The 18,033-nt window shown below is 42.6% G+C and overlaps 1 protein-coding gene across 1 annotated transcript in view; it reads left to right on the top strand.

The window, feature by feature from the left end:
* Window positions 1-17,658, top strand: part of CRISPLD2 (cysteine rich secretory protein LCCL domain containing 2) — a 34,990-nt gene extending 17,332 nt beyond the window's left edge. Inside the window, exons 7-15 of the mRNA XM_019505452.1 lie at window positions 1,838-1,990; window positions 2,955-3,015; window positions 3,611-3,677; window positions 4,530-4,660; window positions 4,841-4,884; window positions 6,470-6,542; window positions 7,331-7,406; window positions 13,471-13,604; window positions 16,082-17,658. Of these exons, the coding sequence (XP_019360997.1) occupies window positions 1,838-1,990; window positions 2,955-3,015; window positions 3,611-3,677; window positions 4,530-4,660; window positions 4,841-4,884; window positions 6,470-6,542; window positions 7,331-7,406; window positions 13,471-13,604; window positions 16,082-16,136 (794 nt within the window). The 3' untranslated portion in view covers window positions 16,137-17,658. The remainder of the gene's footprint in view (window positions 1-1,837; window positions 1,991-2,954; window positions 3,016-3,610; window positions 3,678-4,529; window positions 4,661-4,840; window positions 4,885-6,469; window positions 6,543-7,330; window positions 7,407-13,470; window positions 13,605-16,081) is intronic.
* Window positions 17,659-18,033: the final 375 nt, after the last annotated feature.

Here is an 18,033-nt window from a genome sequence, read left to right as displayed (position 1 = left end):
TCAGGTCCCTTCCGACCCTAGAAACTATGAAACTATGAAACACCCAAAATCTCGAGAGCAAATTCTGCTTCTTTTCAGTGGTGTAATCCAGCTGAACTCGACTGGTTTAAAAGCATTCCTCTGGATTTCCACCAGTTCTCATGGGCCAAAGAGCAGGACAGCATTGGCTTACGACTGGTCTGTGGGGTTGTGGTTTGTGGATGCTGTGGGGATGAGCAAGCCCATCCTCATCTGGTTTGTTTGAGAAGGGCCTGTTTACAGAAGTCACCGTGGGTGGGTGGGCGGCGTATGGTGAGTTCCTTATGTGTTCTTGCAAATGCTTCTGGGCCTCAGTTTCCCCAGCTATAAAGGACTAGAGTAATTCCTACCTAGAGGATTTATAGGCAGCTAGTTTGAACTGCATATTAAGCGACATAATGAAGGGTTTTGGACAATCTGGGGATCTTTTGGACTAAATGCTGCTGTGCATGATGAGTGGGAAATAGTAACCCTGAAACCCTTGAGGCAGTTGCTTACATCACTGACCATTGAAGACTCCCTGTGACTGTGTCGATAGGATCCTTTTATTTCACCCGCACAAGCCATTTTCTCTCTGAGGAAATAAGCCTTTGCTCACAGATGTCAGCAAACCCCCTGGAGATGTGTTCAAAGCAGAGAAGGATCTTGGGCCAAAATCACTTTTCTTCTTTAATGTTAATAATCTGAGTCATAAGGAAGCTGAAAGGGTGCCGCTCTGTTGTCTAGACACAGCAGAGTACATTGAAAGTATCGGGTGTGCAGCCGGAGGACAGATAGAGATCATGAGGGAGTATCGTTGCTGAAGATGAGAGAGGACGGGCTGAGTTTTATCACTAAAGTACCACTTCCAGGTCCCACTTTTCCTAGGCCAGGTGTCTGTGCACGCAATGACATTAATTCTGCCAACGAAGAGAAAGATCTATGTAATGCATGCAGGGTTTCTTGGCCTAACAAGGATGAACATCAATGAAGTGAGATCTTTATTTTTAGAGCAGATAGAGCAAAGCTACGGTGACATTATTTTGAGGAAGCTAACCTCAGCGTAGAAGTCTTTGGCAGGTTTCCAGGGAATTTGTCTGCCCGAGGTTAGGAGCAGATGTTGCATTTGTCCCTGGACAAGTTGTGCTGGTGTTTGTCCTGGAATGGAAATATCCCAGCATCGGCATGTGCACACATCATCCTTCCTATCAGGGTTTAGTGAGCAGCTGAGTGCACTGCCACTATCTGGCCATCGATTCAGTGAGGCAATCCCAGCATAACCATTCAGCAATGTGTTGTGATATCCCAGGATAAACTGTTAGTCCTTCTTATCCCGTGAACATTTTCAGGATTTATCCTGGGACAATGGACACGGATGCTTGCGTGATTGCACCTTGTCCTGAGATGAAATGGTTTCTTTTGGGATAAATGCAATGTCTGTTTGTGGTCTGAGAGGAGTCAGCTCTTCCTCGGTGGAGCAGAATCTGCATTGCTAAAGGGGGGGGTGTAAATAATAGTGGGAGCATCAGCTTGTGCTCATCTGTCTTCCACCGCGTAGTGACAGATCACATCAGACCAGTGTGGTTAAAACCCTGGATCGCCGCTCTGGGTGCAAAATGAGCGACTAGGAGGAAGCCAGGTCTCCTTCCCTGGCATTATGCCTTCTCTGGGAGTAGCCCTTTCTGACTATAACTGTGTGTCATTGGATTGCCAACTATGTAGAAATGGGTCTTTGTTTAAATCGAACCATCTCCCTCAAAAAATCTTGGTGCTCCTGTAGCTCGTCGAACTCGACTGTTAATGCCAAAGTGATCTTTTTTTTCTTCTCCTCTCTAATAAGATAACCATTATGCCCAAAAACCTGAGACAGATGAGACTAACGAAGTGGAGACTCCGCCAAATATAGAGGAAAAATATGTGTGGGCACATGAGCCGGTGAATAAACCCAGAGCAACCAAGCCCAAGAAAACAACCCCTGCAGACCACTACATGAGTAAGAGAGCTGCTTTGTCATCTAAAACCTACGAGCTTTCCGACTCCTCCAGAGGAAGGGTGCGGGCACCTGTGTGGGGGGTCAGTTAAAGAAGAAGAGAGTGGATTTGGGGGCCGGGGGGGAGGGATTGGTGCAAAGCTGTGCTGTTAATGATAAAATTGGCCTAGAAGGGATGGAATCAAGAATTTCAGAAGCGACTAGTGCTTTTTGAGCATCTGATTTCAGACCTCATTTTTCTGGCAGTGCCCCATAGCGCCTCTCAAGCTGGATACCCAAAAACTCAGGCAGTCAAAATCTCTAATCCCTTTGGAAAATCTTGGCCGTGCTCATTGGATACATCAGCAAGCATTTGACTTTTACCCACTATTGCCTCCTTTAACTATTCTGCACTCCATGCTCTCCATTTCAAAGTCTTTTTCAATTTTGTTCATTGCCTAAAGAGAGGGGTGGAGGGAAGGAAGGGGTCCTGGTGCAGGTCTTCAGAAAAAGTCGTGCAGTCGATCCTATCTGCTTTAAAGGGTTTCTAATCACTGTCATTTGAAGTGATCTGTTGCTTCTGTGCTGGGGTGAACAAGTGCACCCTTCTCAAGTCTATCTGATGGGATGTTGAGAGCCTCTAATTAACCGGGATGGTGGGAACCCTGGGTCTGGTCACTGAAATCCTCTACTGTCAAGTTGGCTTCATGTCCATACTGACAAAAGACACTTTTTTGATGAAAGGAATAGTTAACATGTCAGTAAGTGCCTTTTGTAGCTGCAGGGCTGATGTAGCAGTGCTTCAGGGTTATTGCTCTCAGCTGGAAGTCTCCTATTGCTGAGTTATCCTGTGAGCAGCATTCACTCTCGCAGTGCTACAAGTTGCCGTACATATAACACACCCGAGTGAACACTGCTTGTGATTTGGGTGGAGGTTTCTCCCTTGAATTCCCTTCTCTTACATCTCTCATTTTGCTTTGTTTTCTAGCTCAAGTCATTAAGTGTGACACCAAAATGAGGGACAGCTGCAAAGGGTCAACGTGCAACAGGTAGCATTTGATTGACAGCGGTCAGTGAAACAGTGTCCCAAAAGCTGGCTGGGATTTGCAAACATGGGTTGGGCTATGTTCTATTTTTTGTGACTAGCATCCAATTGCTCTGTAAATCCCTATGAACAAGCCTTTCATTCCCCTTAAATACAAGTTATCCAGCCAAGTTTAGCAGTAAAGTGACTTAGTTTATTTCATGCTCGAAGTGATGAATGGGCATGATAACCCACAGCCCCTAGATGGCCAGTGCCGCTTAGTAAACCTTGGCACAGCTATTTTGTTCTCTCTTCATATGTTACACTGTACTCCTGGCCAGCCCAGCCCATTAATTCATGGCTTGTACACACCTCGGTGGTCAAGAACTCCAGTTAAGGTTTCAGGCAAGTACAGTACAGTTTATCGCTTGGAAAAAGACCAAACCCACAGAATCTAAATATTGGTCTTATGGGGAAAAGCGTCTTTTAAACGTAGCTATTTTGCAATACTGGTTTTCAATGGAGTAGTTTAATGAAGTGATTATGAAATGTAGCAAGAGTCTCTTTTTTTCCCTCATTGTTCCCTCCCTGTCACTGAGAGAGATCTCTATCGTTCCCAGGTATCTGTGTCCTGCTGGCTGCATGAACAGCAAAGCCAAAGTCTTTGGGACGTTCCAGTATGAGAGTGTAAGTACTTTGTTAAGCCGCATGGAGGTTTATGGGCTCATAGGGGAAATCTTTATGGGGTGGTAGGGGAAATGCAAGAAACTGTAAGTGCTGGCAATCCAACTGCAACCCAACTTTTCTTCCCTCCTGTGTTGGTCTGGCATGATCCTGTGAAGTTGTATAACGCAGGTTACCTGTCTTACCCTGTCAAAATGATAAAAACAGTCCTAAAAGGTAGAGTTCATTCAAGAGCTGATTTTGCAAAATAAGTCCTTTCAATGGCCAGCAAATACACTGGAAGTTGAGAGCAGGGGGCCAAAGCATCTTTTAGGAACTGTCCTCCAGTGCACAAGATGACTTAGGGTGATGCATCAAGTAAGATATAACCCTTTCCCTTACCAAGCATTTAAAAAAAATTAGATTTGGAATTTATGGGGGGTGAAAACTCAAAATTTTCCATTGGAAAAAAATAATTGTTTTCTCCCAGCTCTCCTTAAGAATTATATTTTAATGGCACATATGTGTGTGTGTGTGTGTGTGTGTGTACACACACACACACACACACACACACACACACATAAATAAAATGTTTTAATAGACTTAAAGGATCAACTTATAGGAGGTTGATATCGAGATCTAGATAGGATGTTCACCCTTACAATGGATAGGGCTTAAAATTTTAAAAAAAGCATTGGCATGTACGTTCTAGCAATATGAAGTATGCAATCTGAGCCTATGTGAAATTTGGTCAGGAAAGGCCCAGGCCACTTGACACTTACATATTTCTGTTACATGTGTGTTTTAATGTTACTTTACCGCCATTTATTTCAGGCTTTATTAATTTTAAAATGCTGCTTTTTATGGTCTTTCTAGTCTTCCAGTATTTGCCGTGCTGCTCTTCATTTTGGTGTTATTGATAACAGAGGAGGCCTGGTTGACATCACTAGGAAAGGGAGAACACCGTCTTTTGTGAAGTCCACAAGACATGGTGTTGAAACGTTAAGGTATTCTCCCTTGAGAAAATATACCCTGATGCACCTAGATTTGCCTTTGTTATAAACTGATGTTGTATTTTCTCTGCTGTTTATATACAAAATGTATAGATAATTGATTTAAAATGTTTTGCTGTGCCTCTGTATTTTAAAAAGTATATTAAATATATATTTCATTTTTGTGTTTTACAGTAAAAATAAACCCTCAAATGCATTCATGGTTTCCCAAGTAACAGGTGAGTTTAAATGCCATTTACATCATTATAAAATTGAGAAGAAGGCAATGGTGTTGAAGTTTTACATGAAGCTTTGACACGATCATGCCATGCCATTTTCTCTTTTAGCTTCAGTAGCCATGTCAAATGATTTTGTTGCCAAACTCTGGTCCAGTCCTTAGGGAAGAAACCATCACTTAGCAGCAGCAAATGTCATTAAGTCTTTTCTCCTGTTGGGAAAGACTCCTTCAGAAAATGAGAAGAGGCCAATTACAATGCTGTCCAATTTCCTGAATCTTGTGTCTAGACAGATCCTGGCATAGAGAGCGCTTTGGCCTCCTGAGCTGACGATGTCAGGGTGATGGACAGAAGTCAGATAACCATCCTGATATTATATTCCTGGGAAGCCTATGGGGCTCTGGATAATGTTGAAAGGGCAGTAAGGGGGTCTTTCTCAAGGTGGGACCACTCATTTATTTTGGAGGTTTATGATGATCCCTTGCTCATTCTTCCTGATGGCTTTATGACAGCAAGGTGTTCGTGTTGCCTCCAACTAAAATGCAGTATAAACCGAGATGGGCCAGAGCATTTTAATCTACTGATGGCTTTTAGATTGACAACTCTTTCTCTCCTAAACCAGATATTGCTATTTCCCGTCTTTACCAGCATGTAGCAGTGGTCATGACCTGGATTAATGATAGCTGGTTTACAATCAGTATGGATAAGACTGAAGTGGCACAAGCAAAAGTCTGTAGGTTTGGGCACCTTTAGTTGAAGGCAAGTGCCCACACATGTCAGGGAGATTGGTGCTTTGTGGTCTTACTGGAATGATTTCTACAGTGTGTTTTTCCAGGGTCTTGTGGTCTAATATTTAATGACCCAAAGAAGGGGCTTCCCACCCTTTTTGTAGTTAGACTGTACAGACAATTAATGGTTTGCAACAAAACATGAAACTTTTAGTTTTTTCTTTGTTTGGTTCTGACTGTAGTTTTGCAGTTTATTCCAAACTGAAATCATTTCCTCACAGCTGGCTCCCAAGCTTTTACATATAAATATGGATTTTTTATGACTTGAGCTGGACGGGGAAAAATGAGAACCAACATTTTTAACTCCCCCTTCCCCCCTCTTTTTCGTTCAACTATTTTTCCACGTTTTTCGGTCAGTTTGAATAATGCCTCTGGTTAAATACAGTCTGTTTTGACTTTTTATCTTGTGCTGCTCAGAAGAAGACTTCAGCATTTGCAAATGCAGGGTTGAGAAATACCGTGGTGTTGTGCGCTGTAAACTCAGAATTTAATCTAACAGCTGAATTTAATCTGCCACTTCAAATGTCTGTAAGAAAGAAATGCTGCTCCATCCTTAGATATTGTTTTCTAGCCCTTTAACAACAGTTTTCTAGCAATATAATGGATCATTGCCAGAAAGCCTAATACATGTTTCTTTTTAATGCAAACTGTGTGGAACAAGCAAAATGCAGTTATTCTTCTGGCTGCATATATGCCATTAGTTGGACATGAGTCCTATCCAGTGCAACATGTGACCTTGGCTTTTCTTTGCTGCTGGAAGCTCCAGGTTGTAATTTCTCTCTCCATATTTCTCTCCACAGTGCAGACGCTGGATTGTTATACCACGGTAGCTGAACTGTGTCAGTTCAAAAAGCCAGCGGCTCACTGCCCTAGGTAAGATGCATCTCTAAGCAGGCTTTAAACCTAAAATTGTACTGGTAAAGGGGCAAATGAGCTACAGAGAGACTGTAGATAGTGAGCTAGAGGGTTTGGAAGTGAAGATGCACATTGTGGGAGATGGACTGGAGTGGAGGTTTGAATAAGGTAGCTTCATTTCATATCCATAGGCAATATGTGACATGAATAAAGCATTTTCCCTCAACAGCCAGGGTTTTCACCTGAGCATATTCACACTTTGGAAGTGCAGATTAGTGTTTACATAATGTAAAGGTTGTATTTTTATAGGCTTATTACTGAATTCTCCATGGTATCAAAGGGTCAGACTGAAGAAATCCCCTTAGATCAATTGGTATGCATCAATGTGCAGCTTTGCGCATGCTCCCTGCCATGTGCGGTTTTGGGGCACTCTTTCCCATCCAAATTCTCAAGTTCTCACACACCCAAATCTGGATCCTAGCCTGCTAATGGACTTGGCGCACACAGAGCTCTCAGCTCCTTCTTTTGCCTGCATAAGTCATGTTGGAGAAATATAATTCTGTGCGAACAAGTGTGTGGGCAACGTTATGCATGAATAGAGAAGCTCTGCTTGGAAAATGCAGCTCCAAAGGCCCAACTCCTGTTTTATTTGTCTTATCTGCAGTTCAGTATTAGGGGGTAAAAATATTAGCCACAGCTGTTGCCACCTGCAAACCAGATGTGAGCACCAGAAGTTTTCCAGCAATGCAAATAGCATGCTCTTGTTTCTCGATGTAGAGAATAAATGCAAATACATTGTCTCCTAGGGTGTACTGTCCAGCCTACTGTAAAGACGAGCCTTCGTACTGGGCACCAGTGTATGGCACAAATATTTATGCAGATGTAAGTATTCCCTTTGCCTTCATATCACTTCATAAAAATATGTCTATATTGAAAGAGCTTGGTCACGTGTCATTGAGAGTTGTATTCCTTGAACTAGGAATTATATCCCTTTAAATGCTCCGTCAGATATGTGCAATGGATGTTTTACAGCAGCCCTTGCATTAGGTGGCCCCATTCATTAAACATTGCGTTGTACTTAAGTGGTGGCCATATTGTGTAGGGCAGAGGACCACAAGCTGGGAGACGAGAGGCTTGGATATCATTTGCATTTCTGACTCTAACTTGCTCTGCGACCTTTGGTGTGTAACTCAACGACTCTGTGCTTTTGGGTGTTGGTTTGTAAAATAGTGATAATATCTGTCCACCTGAGGTCTACAGATGAAAAGCTAAGGTTTTATTATGGCCTATATTGCTACTCACTAGAATTGGCAAAAATAGATCCTACTCGCCCCCCTTTCTTTTGCAAGTACAATATTATTTTTGAAACACCTGGGAGACAGTACAGTGTTAGTGAAAATAGCAGATGTTTGTTGGGCTTTTTTAGCGTTGTGAACAGCTGTACAGCTGATGTGAAGGAACAAAGGTTAAATAGCACAAAAAATGTATTGATGAACAGCAAAAGGATCAACTTTGCTTTTTCTTGGAGATTTTGTGCATCTGAAGCCCACTGGCAATATAGGTGTGGTGTAGTTTTGCAGAGTGGAGATAGAGGCAAAGAGGATTTCAAAACCTTGAGAAATACACTGGCCCCCACCTGGTTGTTGGCAGTTTGCTGAAAGTCATCCAGAGAGACTTTACTCAAAGCAAGTGCCTTCCTTCCCATTAGTTCATTTTCAGAAAATCATTTTGTGTGTAGCAGGATCAATCAGAGCAATCGCATGCTTCCTAAGGCTGATAAGTCATGTCACTGATATTGCTTTTACCCATCAGCATCTGGGTATACCATCTCTTCTTATATTTTCCCTCTTGAGGGAGAGTTTTAAATTTTTTTTCAAGCTAGGTTCCATTTATATGGACTATACCCAGATTGATGACGGTGCCACGTGGGAATTGCTAAATTGTTTGGGAGAGAATCATTTTGGTGGGGAATTGCCTGTTGCGATCTTGATGTTGGTTAGTAGACCTGTTTTCCCTTTTACCTTTATGGTTACAGGCAGGAACTTGAATTGTGTCAGTTGTGGCTTCGCCTAAAATTGACTCACGGTCAAGTAAGATCGTTCTAGATTCTTCAGTTCTTCCAATGAAATGGCTATCCTGGAAGCCATGAAGGAGCTATTTCAGCTGTTTATGCATATGAACAAACCCTCGTTAAAATTGCTTGCCCCTTTTCAGTTTACTTTGTTCAAATATTAGGGCAATATTTTCATTGCCCATTTAAATATACAGTAAACTAAAAACTGGTGGGTGGTTGGACTCATCAGCTATAACCTTCCTGGAGTTCCTTTCATCTCAAAAGTTCTGCAAGACTTTCTAAAGTATATACCTGGGGAACATTTCATGCATCACTGAAATACAGCCACCCCAGGTGGGGGAATAGCATCATGTTCTTGAAGCAACATGATGGATGCCCAGCACGATAACCAGCAGGAACATCAGGGTGAGTGAAGAGATGGTGACCTGGACCAGAAGCACTCATAAACTGCATTGGGATAACTTTAAAAATCAAAAGGCAGCAAAGTCTTGACAGGCTGCAACTCGAGGAGGCCAACGGTCCCTAGCAGAGGGGTTAGTTCAGGAGCATCATATATCATCTTGTGCAATGGGGTTTGATCAATCCTGACTCGGTTGAATTAATGTTTTTCAGTGAATCATCCCAACTCCCTGGAGAACCCTGACTATCATGATGTAATAATGCTGCTGCTGTGTAAAGCAGACCTCTCAAGATCCTATGTATGTATATAGGATGTATATATAGGAGGTCTGCTCTCAGGATTATATGTAGAGGTAGAGGTATGTTGAAGCTATCTATGGCTGAGAAGAAGTTGGAAGCTCCTTGGTGCTGATAGTCAATCAGCAGTGGCTCAAGGCCTTTTAGACTTCCTTTAGGTTGGCATGATAATGTCATCAGAGATAGCAAGGGTCAAGGGAAGTGGTTATGACTAAGAGAAGAGAAGAAAAAGGCAGAGAAAGGGTTGGCAGTGGGGGAAGGGAGAATACTGCAAGAATAATGAGTGTTGAAGTAGAAATACTTTTTGCATTAATGGTAATCCCAAAGCCCGGAAGTCTTATAAAATAAACATTCAGTGCAGTGTGAATTTAGGCAACCTTCTTTTCCCACAGGCATATGCCCTACAAGAAGGGACACAATGAGTTAACATCAGCCAAAATCAGAGTACGCAGTAAACTGAAGTAGATAAGTGCTAATCTTCTGGTGGGTTCGCATTATGGGGGCACTTTCTGGTTCTCAGGCAGATACGTCACAGGCTGCCGTCTTGTCAAGAGGTCAAGTAAAAGACAAACCACATTTTCCCTGTGCCATTGTACTTGGCTTTAGAGATCTCAAGACATTTGCAAAAAAAAAAGACCTGGTGCTTTACTTTAAATTCGGTGCATTCCTGCGCCATCCCCACATGTGCCCAAAAGAGGCAGCACCTCAGCTGAACCTGGCTTCCCGTTGTCTATATAAATCCAGTGCTTTAGTGAGGCTTTTTTGGCGCTTTTGTCTAAAAGCTGATTGAATCAGCTTTAGCTAAAAGCACCACAAAGTCCCTCTGAAGCATCCGATCTATGCAGATGCTGCAGAGTCAGGTGAAAGTAATGCACTGCTGCTTCCAGGAAAGCATGCATTTTTTTTTAAATGACTGCAAGCTCTTAGATGATGTTAGCAGCATGTTCAAAGAGCCGCCTTCCAAAATGGTTTGATAGCAATGGGATTAATCACTGAACCAGCCTGTAGTTGTCCGTGGCATTGAGTCACTCCTGCTTGGGTGTCAGAACCTGTTCCATGAACTTCCAATCTTCTTTTCTACCTTGGAGAGCTTTCATATTTGCATAATCCCAGGATGCTTGTGAAAGCCCATTTATCAAAGGAACAGAGCTGTGACATGAGCAAAAGAGGTTCAGCTGAACTGGGTTCTGTTTAGGCTTGTTCATAAAGACCCAGGAGCAGCAAACTCTGCGTCATGGGAATTAGCAATTTAAATAGCGTTTCTGTTTCACCTCATAGAAATAAAAATGTTATTTTAGATTGCTTGATGTCAAGGGCTTGGGAAAGGTATGTTTATAAGAAATGAGGTCAGTTTTGTTTGGGGAAATGAACCAAAGAGACAACGCAGCCAAGGTACTCATGATCAATGGCAAAATAATAAGACCACAAAAGCACTGCTGAAGGCAATTGCTCAAGTCTTAAAAAGGTGTATGATAAACTGTGGAAGAAAACAGTAGGCAAACCCGGGTCATCAAATCCAGATGTTCTGCCATTCTGCTAAAAGTTATTTTCAGAGTAGAAAAAGATGTTCTGGGATCTTGGCAATGGCAGGACATGAGCAGTGATACATAAAAATAGACCACCGACACATGTTCAGCACCTTCTTCGTACATAATATGGTTTCTTGGGCCTATTTGCTGATGCCTGTTAATATGTGGCTGTGTACCTCAAGTAGATGGTGTGCTAAAGCAGTAGATACACGTTGATGGCCTCTGTGTTCTTTTTTAATCATTCATTTCCTGACATGTGGAAATTTGAAGAGTTTGCACTGAGTCTTTTCAGTAAGAGAGGCGTCGTTCAACGTGGGTCTGTTTCCAAGCCTTTGCATCCCTTGTACTTTATGCCAGTGAATTTGTAGCCTGGTTGGACGGCTTCCCTGTGTACATTTGTGGATGCACTGATAGTAAACCTGATGGCTACTGATGGTGAGAAGAGTATTTCTGAGGCTCTGTGCGAGCTCTGCAAAAGGCGGGGGTCTTCTCAAAATGGTGTGAGAAATCGTGCGAAGCTTGCAATGCTGGAACATTTGGAAGTGTTTAAATAAATGAGAGGAACTTGCTTATTCCAATCATGGTAGGGCTTTCTCTTGAAAGGGAAGCCTTTGTCCTATTTGTGTTCAGGGGATGAGAAAAAGAGAATGGCTCTCTCTTGTGAGATAAAAGGAGTATTTCCTAGAAATCCCATTTGTCAACCAGGGGGAGATTTCCTGAAGGAGGAAGCTTTTGTGAGAAGAGTTGGTTTTTGTCGCTAGTAGAACCGTACCATGTCGGTGGGCCTCCAGCGGGAGATGGCCTTCGTTTTAGACTCATCATACTCAACTGTGAAATGCTGGGTGAGGTCGGTGGTAGTCACAATAGTTTGCTAACAATTCTTTGCAAAATGGAGACTCCTAAGACAGGATAAGGGAAGCCCCAGAGACCCCAGTTCTGCAGGAAGGGAGGTGCTCCCAGAGCCTGGCATTTTGTTCAGGAGGGCAAGACCCAGCAGAGACAAAGAGCCAGTGACAAGGTTAACTTCTGCGAGATCTCTGAAGCAATAATGTCCTTCATTTTGGAAGACAACTCCCTCATCCTCAGAGTGCTTCTCATCTTCAAAGCATTTTATAAACAGCTCATTAAAATAAAACACCACCTTGGCTTGGCAGAGGACAACAACCCAATAGGGTGCTAGAGGAAAAGGTATGTAAGGACAACAGTCAGAGGTGAGCAGGGAGCAGAACAACCAGTCCCAGAAAAATAGAAATGCGTTGGAAAGAGCGCTATTAAGGATGTTTCCCAGTGGAGAGCATCACAAAAAGGCCTTGCTCAGTTGATTCAGATCAGTCTAATTTTATGAGCCAATTTTAGATTTATAGCTTTCCTGTTGCATACTAGAGCAAATTCAAAGCATGTCTTCCAAACAGAGTGTTCCCTTGCTGTCCTGACCATATATAGAAGCAAAACCATATTGGCAATTAAAACCATGAAGCCTGCCAAGAGATAGGCAATCCAAATATATAGGGGACAAGGAAAAAACCTGCCTTTTATGGCCTTGTAAAAAGTTGGCATGATCGATAGCCCATATATACTACTTGAACGTACAGCTTTGGCAGTTGTAGTGACATTGGAGATCTTGCAGTAGAAGTTTGATTTTTTTTTCCCCAGGGGTAAAGAAGTATGTGGATTTTCACCTGTTTCAATCCTCTGTTGCACAGCTGAATTTTTTTTTTTGTTATTGCTCAAACTAGCTGCCTATAAATCCTCTGCAAAGTTGACATCCAAGTTTATATTGAGCCTTAGTGTTCTCTGCTATTACTCTATTTCCTGGATGTTTCTGGAACTGAGTCATCACTTGCTAGTAGTTTGTGTTCCTTCAGCAAGCCTGACATTGCACATACGACAAAATAACAATAAAATAACCAAGGAAAAACAGAAGGCAATGGGGGCATAGTGAGTATGAGTTTCAGAGGGACTCGTTTATCTACAGTGCTTGGTACAGTCAGGGAAAGGTCCAAGTTATCAGCACCTTCAGAAATCAGAACTGTGGTGGGTAAAGCTTATCTTAGCTTTTTTGGAACAAGCGATGCCAGCCGTCACAAGTCAATGATGATAATTTATCCCTCTTAGCTGAAATATGTTAAAAGACTCCGCTGTTTATACCAGCAAACTATTGCAAAACTTTGGCTAAGGGCCTACTTGCTAGCAATGCTAAGTGGCCGTCTCTTCTTATATGGACAAGGCCAAGGTTGGTATGGTCAACGTGGGTTATCACAACTCTGAAAGACAATGCATTGGGTGTAAAATAGGGCTGTGGTGACTGGAAATACCATTGATTCAACCAGCCTCAGGATAACCTCCCAGTGAACCCACTGCTGATTGTAGATCCATGTAGGGAAGCAACAGGAACGCTTGTCCTCCATTGAGAGCAGGTGGATCTTCCCTGTGACTTGCATCTCTCTGGACCGGCCTTGCTGAACGTTGTCCTTTAGTAACCGAGCATCCTCCCTCACCGCTCAGCCTGAGACAAACCATGATGCCGTACTTTTGTTTCATAAAAGTCTCTCTTCCTTGTTTCCTGTTTTTGTTAGCTGTCAATTAAAAAAAAAAAAAAAAAAAGGCCTGTGAGCCCAGTGTAAATGAAATGCTTCTTATCCTTCAGAATTCCAGTATCTGCAAAACTGCTGTGCATGCAGGGATCATTACCAATGGGGAGGGTGGTTACGTGGATGTGATGCCTGTGGATAAGAAGAAATATTACAATGGCTCTTTGAAGAATGGAATCAAGTCTGAGAGGTAGGCTCATTTTCCTTTGGAGTTTTTATGACCGGTTTCATGCTGATGTCAGTAGGCGATGCAGATGATACGTATTAAAATATTCAAGTAAATACTGTCACTAATTTTTGAAAGATCATGGGTTTGTTTTATTTTTTAACTTTTTTTTGCAGTGGTAGATGCTGTGCTCAGCTTCCAAATGCACAAGTGGGACCCTAATTGTGGGAGGTCCATGCTCAATTTCCTACATCTTTGGGTATATTCATGCTGGGTCCATGCCACTCAAGGCTAGTGCTGAAAGATAAGCTCTACCTGCTTCCTCCCACTCCACATGATCCTTACCTGGGATCAAAGTGATGGGGACACTTGGGGAGTATCTGACACTACAGCTCTTGAGATTCATCTCTCAGCATCTTGCAAGTGGCTACCAGAACATCCTCACCCCTGCATTGGTGGGTTGGGAGTGAGCGAGCAGGGATTATGTTTTGGCAGCAGGCTTGAGAAAGGTGCAGGACCAAGGTCACACATACCTTGTGTGATCTCAGGCAGGTCAATCAGTCTCTCTGTCCCTCAGTTCCTTATCAGTAGAATTGGGATAATGGCCTCTAAGGTGTGTTGTAAGGAGGAAGACTTTAAAAACTATGAAGTATTTAGATGTGCTGATAATGGAGGCGGGAGAGGGATGCGTGTAAGTACCATAGTTGGATGGCATCTCTACCCTGGTAACAGGAACAACAGAGGCATGGCCAACATAATTTCATTCACGTCTTTTCAGCCTATTGTGTTTTAAGAGAAACACACAAACTGGGATGAAGACGATGAAGTTGTTCAGATCTAGGTCTTTAATACTGATTCCTCGAGTAATTTCACGTAAGCCATGAAACAGACATCTTGCAGTGATAAACGTTGGCCCCTACTGGCCTCAGTTATTTTGGGATATGAATCAAAGATGAGGAAAAAAAAAGATTGTATGCTACATTATCCCAATTCCTTTCATCTCCGTTGCATAATTTTTTCTTATGAAATATTCCAAAACCATGCTATTTTTACTCTAATAAATTCATGTCTTAGCATGCAACAAAGCGTTCCAGAAGGAATAATGGGAAGAAATGGTAGATGTTATTTATGCAGCAGCCTAATTGTATCGGGGTCAATGTTCCTAGAGCTAGGAGAACACAACAAGGTCTATTTAATTTAACAGAGTTTATTTGCTTAAGGGCTTGGAGTAGTGTCCCAAACCTCTCGGGGTCTCAAGGAGCACTGAGTTTCTTTTGGTGACAGTTAACTTGCTCTAACTAATGCACGGATAAAATAAGCTTTTGGATTAAGCTCATTTCATGTCTCCATTATACTCATAGCATAACTTTACTCGCTGTATGACAAATGTTGGCCTAGATAAAAGGGCACTGTGGTGCAATTTGATTCAAGTATCAGGTGCTGACCCAGGGGTGGCTGGGCCCTGGAGAAGTTTTATCACATCAGGAAACAGCACAATGATTTGGAAAGGGAAATTTAGGCTGACTAACAAGGACACTTAACAATGAGGATTAATTAGCTTATCAGGGAACACTATGAAAGTTTTATCTCTTTGTTAATTAAAACTAGCCCATCCAAGGAAGTTGAAATATTCTGGAAAGATGTAGAGAACAGAGTTTCTCATAAGATTAACTGTACTTCCTGACTGGCAACCAAACTCTGCAGGAAAAAAAGAAAAAAAAAAAACCCCCAAAAAACAAAGCATAAATTTTGTCTTTCTTCTGGGTTTTCATTTCCAATCCCAGCTGGAATCAGGAAGTGCAGATTGGAAATAAACAAGTCAAAGCTCTTGGAGGCCTCTTTGAACCCTGAGTTCAGGTTATATATGAAGCTTTATTTCCATTCTTTTTTTATCCAAGCAGATTCAATTCACCTATCACCCTCATCCGGACATTCAGCCCCTCTGGGGAAAGGATATATCAAGCTTTCTCAGCAATGGGCAAGGGGAATCATTCTTTGGGAAACGTGTTCCCCTTTATGTATGAACCACCCAATAACACCTGCTTATTGTTCACCATGCACCCTTGTGTTAGGACCCAAGTCCCTTTTTTTGGTGACACGAGCCTCGAAGAGCTAGTTACAAAGCATGACGTTAGCACGAGTCAGTGCATTTCTGCCTCTCAACTTTTCTCTCTCTTTATCCTACTATGTACTCCCTCAGTGCACTGGGGAATAAAACATTTATGCAAGCAGATCGCAGCCACGGGAGGACCAAAAGCAGAAAGTAGCCTGGAAAATCAGCTATGAGCTGAATTAGAGCATTGCACGAGGGTGAGGAAGTTTAAGTCTAAGACAGCCTCCCATGTCGGAGGTCGTAGGAGCCCAGGTGCTTCAGCAGCTCAGGACAAAGCTGTGCAAAGATGCTGTTCCAATTAAATAATAAGTTGGCACCACCACTTTCCTTTCTGGCCTGGGCAGCTGCTATCACCACCTTTGGTTCACGAGGCCTGTTTCTCTTTCAGCTTGAAGAGTCCTAGAGAGGGGAAGGCTTTCCGGATTTTTGCTGTTAAGCAGTAAATTCCCAAGGACGTTGCCAAGTACCTTTTCAAGAGTGATCCACTGATCTCAACACACAGGAGCGCTCAGCTGATGGCATCTGCTCTGGCATGTATACCCTCCCGGCCAATCTCTTTCAGGGAAGAAAAGAACAAGCCGCCAAGAAGTTCCGACTCAACTGTCCACATCTCAATGGCATCAGTTCAGTGTTGTTGTTTTTTAATTATTATTATTATTTTGTTTTGTTGTTGTTTTTTTTTAATCCTGGGGCATTCAGCAATAATAGACTGGTGTATCTTTCCATTTTAAAAGAGGCGTGATGAACACAGCAAGCATGGGTTAACTTTCAATCAGCATAGGAATCTTCTATGGGCCCCCATCTAGTACTTCAGCTTTCAAAGTACCTGCTCATATGGCAGTGACAGTACATCTCAGCAAGCAGAATCAGAAGTGAAATATTGTACAAGGGATGGGCCCTTTGGAATACATTGTTTTAAAGTCACGGCTCTTTCGGAGGTGGGGAGCATGGTTTCTTTGGAAGCGTGTTTAGTTAGTTTGGTTTAAAAAATTTTTTTAAGAACAACCCATTTTTGTCTTCCTAGTCAGGGTAGCATGTGCACAAGAAATGTTGAATTAGATTGGTGATATGTTGCGTTAGGTCAAGTAACATGATGATGTCACATGCGGTAGGACATCCGCAGAGGGCTGAAAGATTCCTGGAGTTGAAATTCATTGGAAAATGGTATGAAAGCATGTAAAGGGAGCAAAGATCCCCCTGCCCAGAAAGTGAGGACCCCAGAAAAACCAAACTGTGGGTTTGGTGTTTGCTGGTCAAACATTTGCAAGTGCTTAGCGCATTGGGTGACCCATAACAAGTTGAGGAATTAGTGCTCCTGTCCTGGCACATCTCCAAGTTATACTGCGCACCATTTTTTATTTACAGTTAAATGCAATTTATTGTTCTATACAGCAGTGCTGGTTTTATATGTAGTAATTTAGCAAGGATAAAAAGTTAATCTTATTTTTGTTAGACATGGGTGCATCCATGTAAAGCGTCTTCACTTTAACGCTAATGGAGATATTTTGTACAGTTCTGAGGCTTTAAATATATGGAATGTAAGGGGGCTGGATCATGACCTTGCATACGGTTGGTATGATTTCCAACGTGATGATTATATCTGTGAGCATTCAAGGTGTTGTTTTGTTTTCTTTTTTAAAGTTTTAAATTTCATTTCTTTGTGATTTCAGATTTTCCTCCCAATAGGCGCGTCCTGACAAACGTACGTGTGGTTTGCAGTGCCACAAACTCGTTCGAGCACATGTGAGCCCATTTGCCACGCTACTAATTAGCAGCATGGCATTTTTTTTTTTGACACTGGAAGATCCTAGTGTCAAAACCCCCCCTGCTACTAAACAAAGCAGCGTGGTGCATGCAGCAGCAGCGTACATCACCAGAAACAGAGCCTGGCTGGCCAGAGCCATGCTCTGGGTGCCAGCAAGGCTCCAAACAGCAGGCTTGGCACCACTGCTGCCTCGGGGGGCTCCCAGGACCCTAGGTAAGGCTGCTGGCACCAGCACATGTGCTGGCCCCAATGAGCCCTACCCCACCCAGGTCAATTTGTTGCATGCCAGAGCACATGTGCAGAACGTGTCCAGGGACAAATAGCATCAGCCCAAATATGTGCCGCTGCTATTTTTCCCACAGAAAAAGCATGCACCTGCATCTGGATGTGCCCAACAGGGGTTTAAATATTTTGCATAGAAAATAAGCCCCAAAGGTAGCCCATTATAATGTGCTCTTTAAGATCATATAGAAATCATTGATTTATAGCTGAAACTAGTTGCTCCCACACTCTCAGACCAGTAGCATTGATCTAACCACAAATCTATTCTTCCCTCGAAGAAATCCTGTGAAATA

This window comes from Gavialis gangeticus, unplaced genomic scaffold (assembly GCF_001723915.1).
Source record: "Gavialis gangeticus isolate Ggan-Ray unplaced genomic scaffold, GavGan_comp1, whole genome shotgun sequence".
Classification (NCBI taxonomy): domain Eukaryota; kingdom Metazoa; phylum Chordata; order Crocodylia; family Gavialidae; genus Gavialis; species Gavialis gangeticus.
Note: the sequence above shows the minus strand (reverse complement) of the source record. Positions and strands in the feature narration are given on the sequence as shown.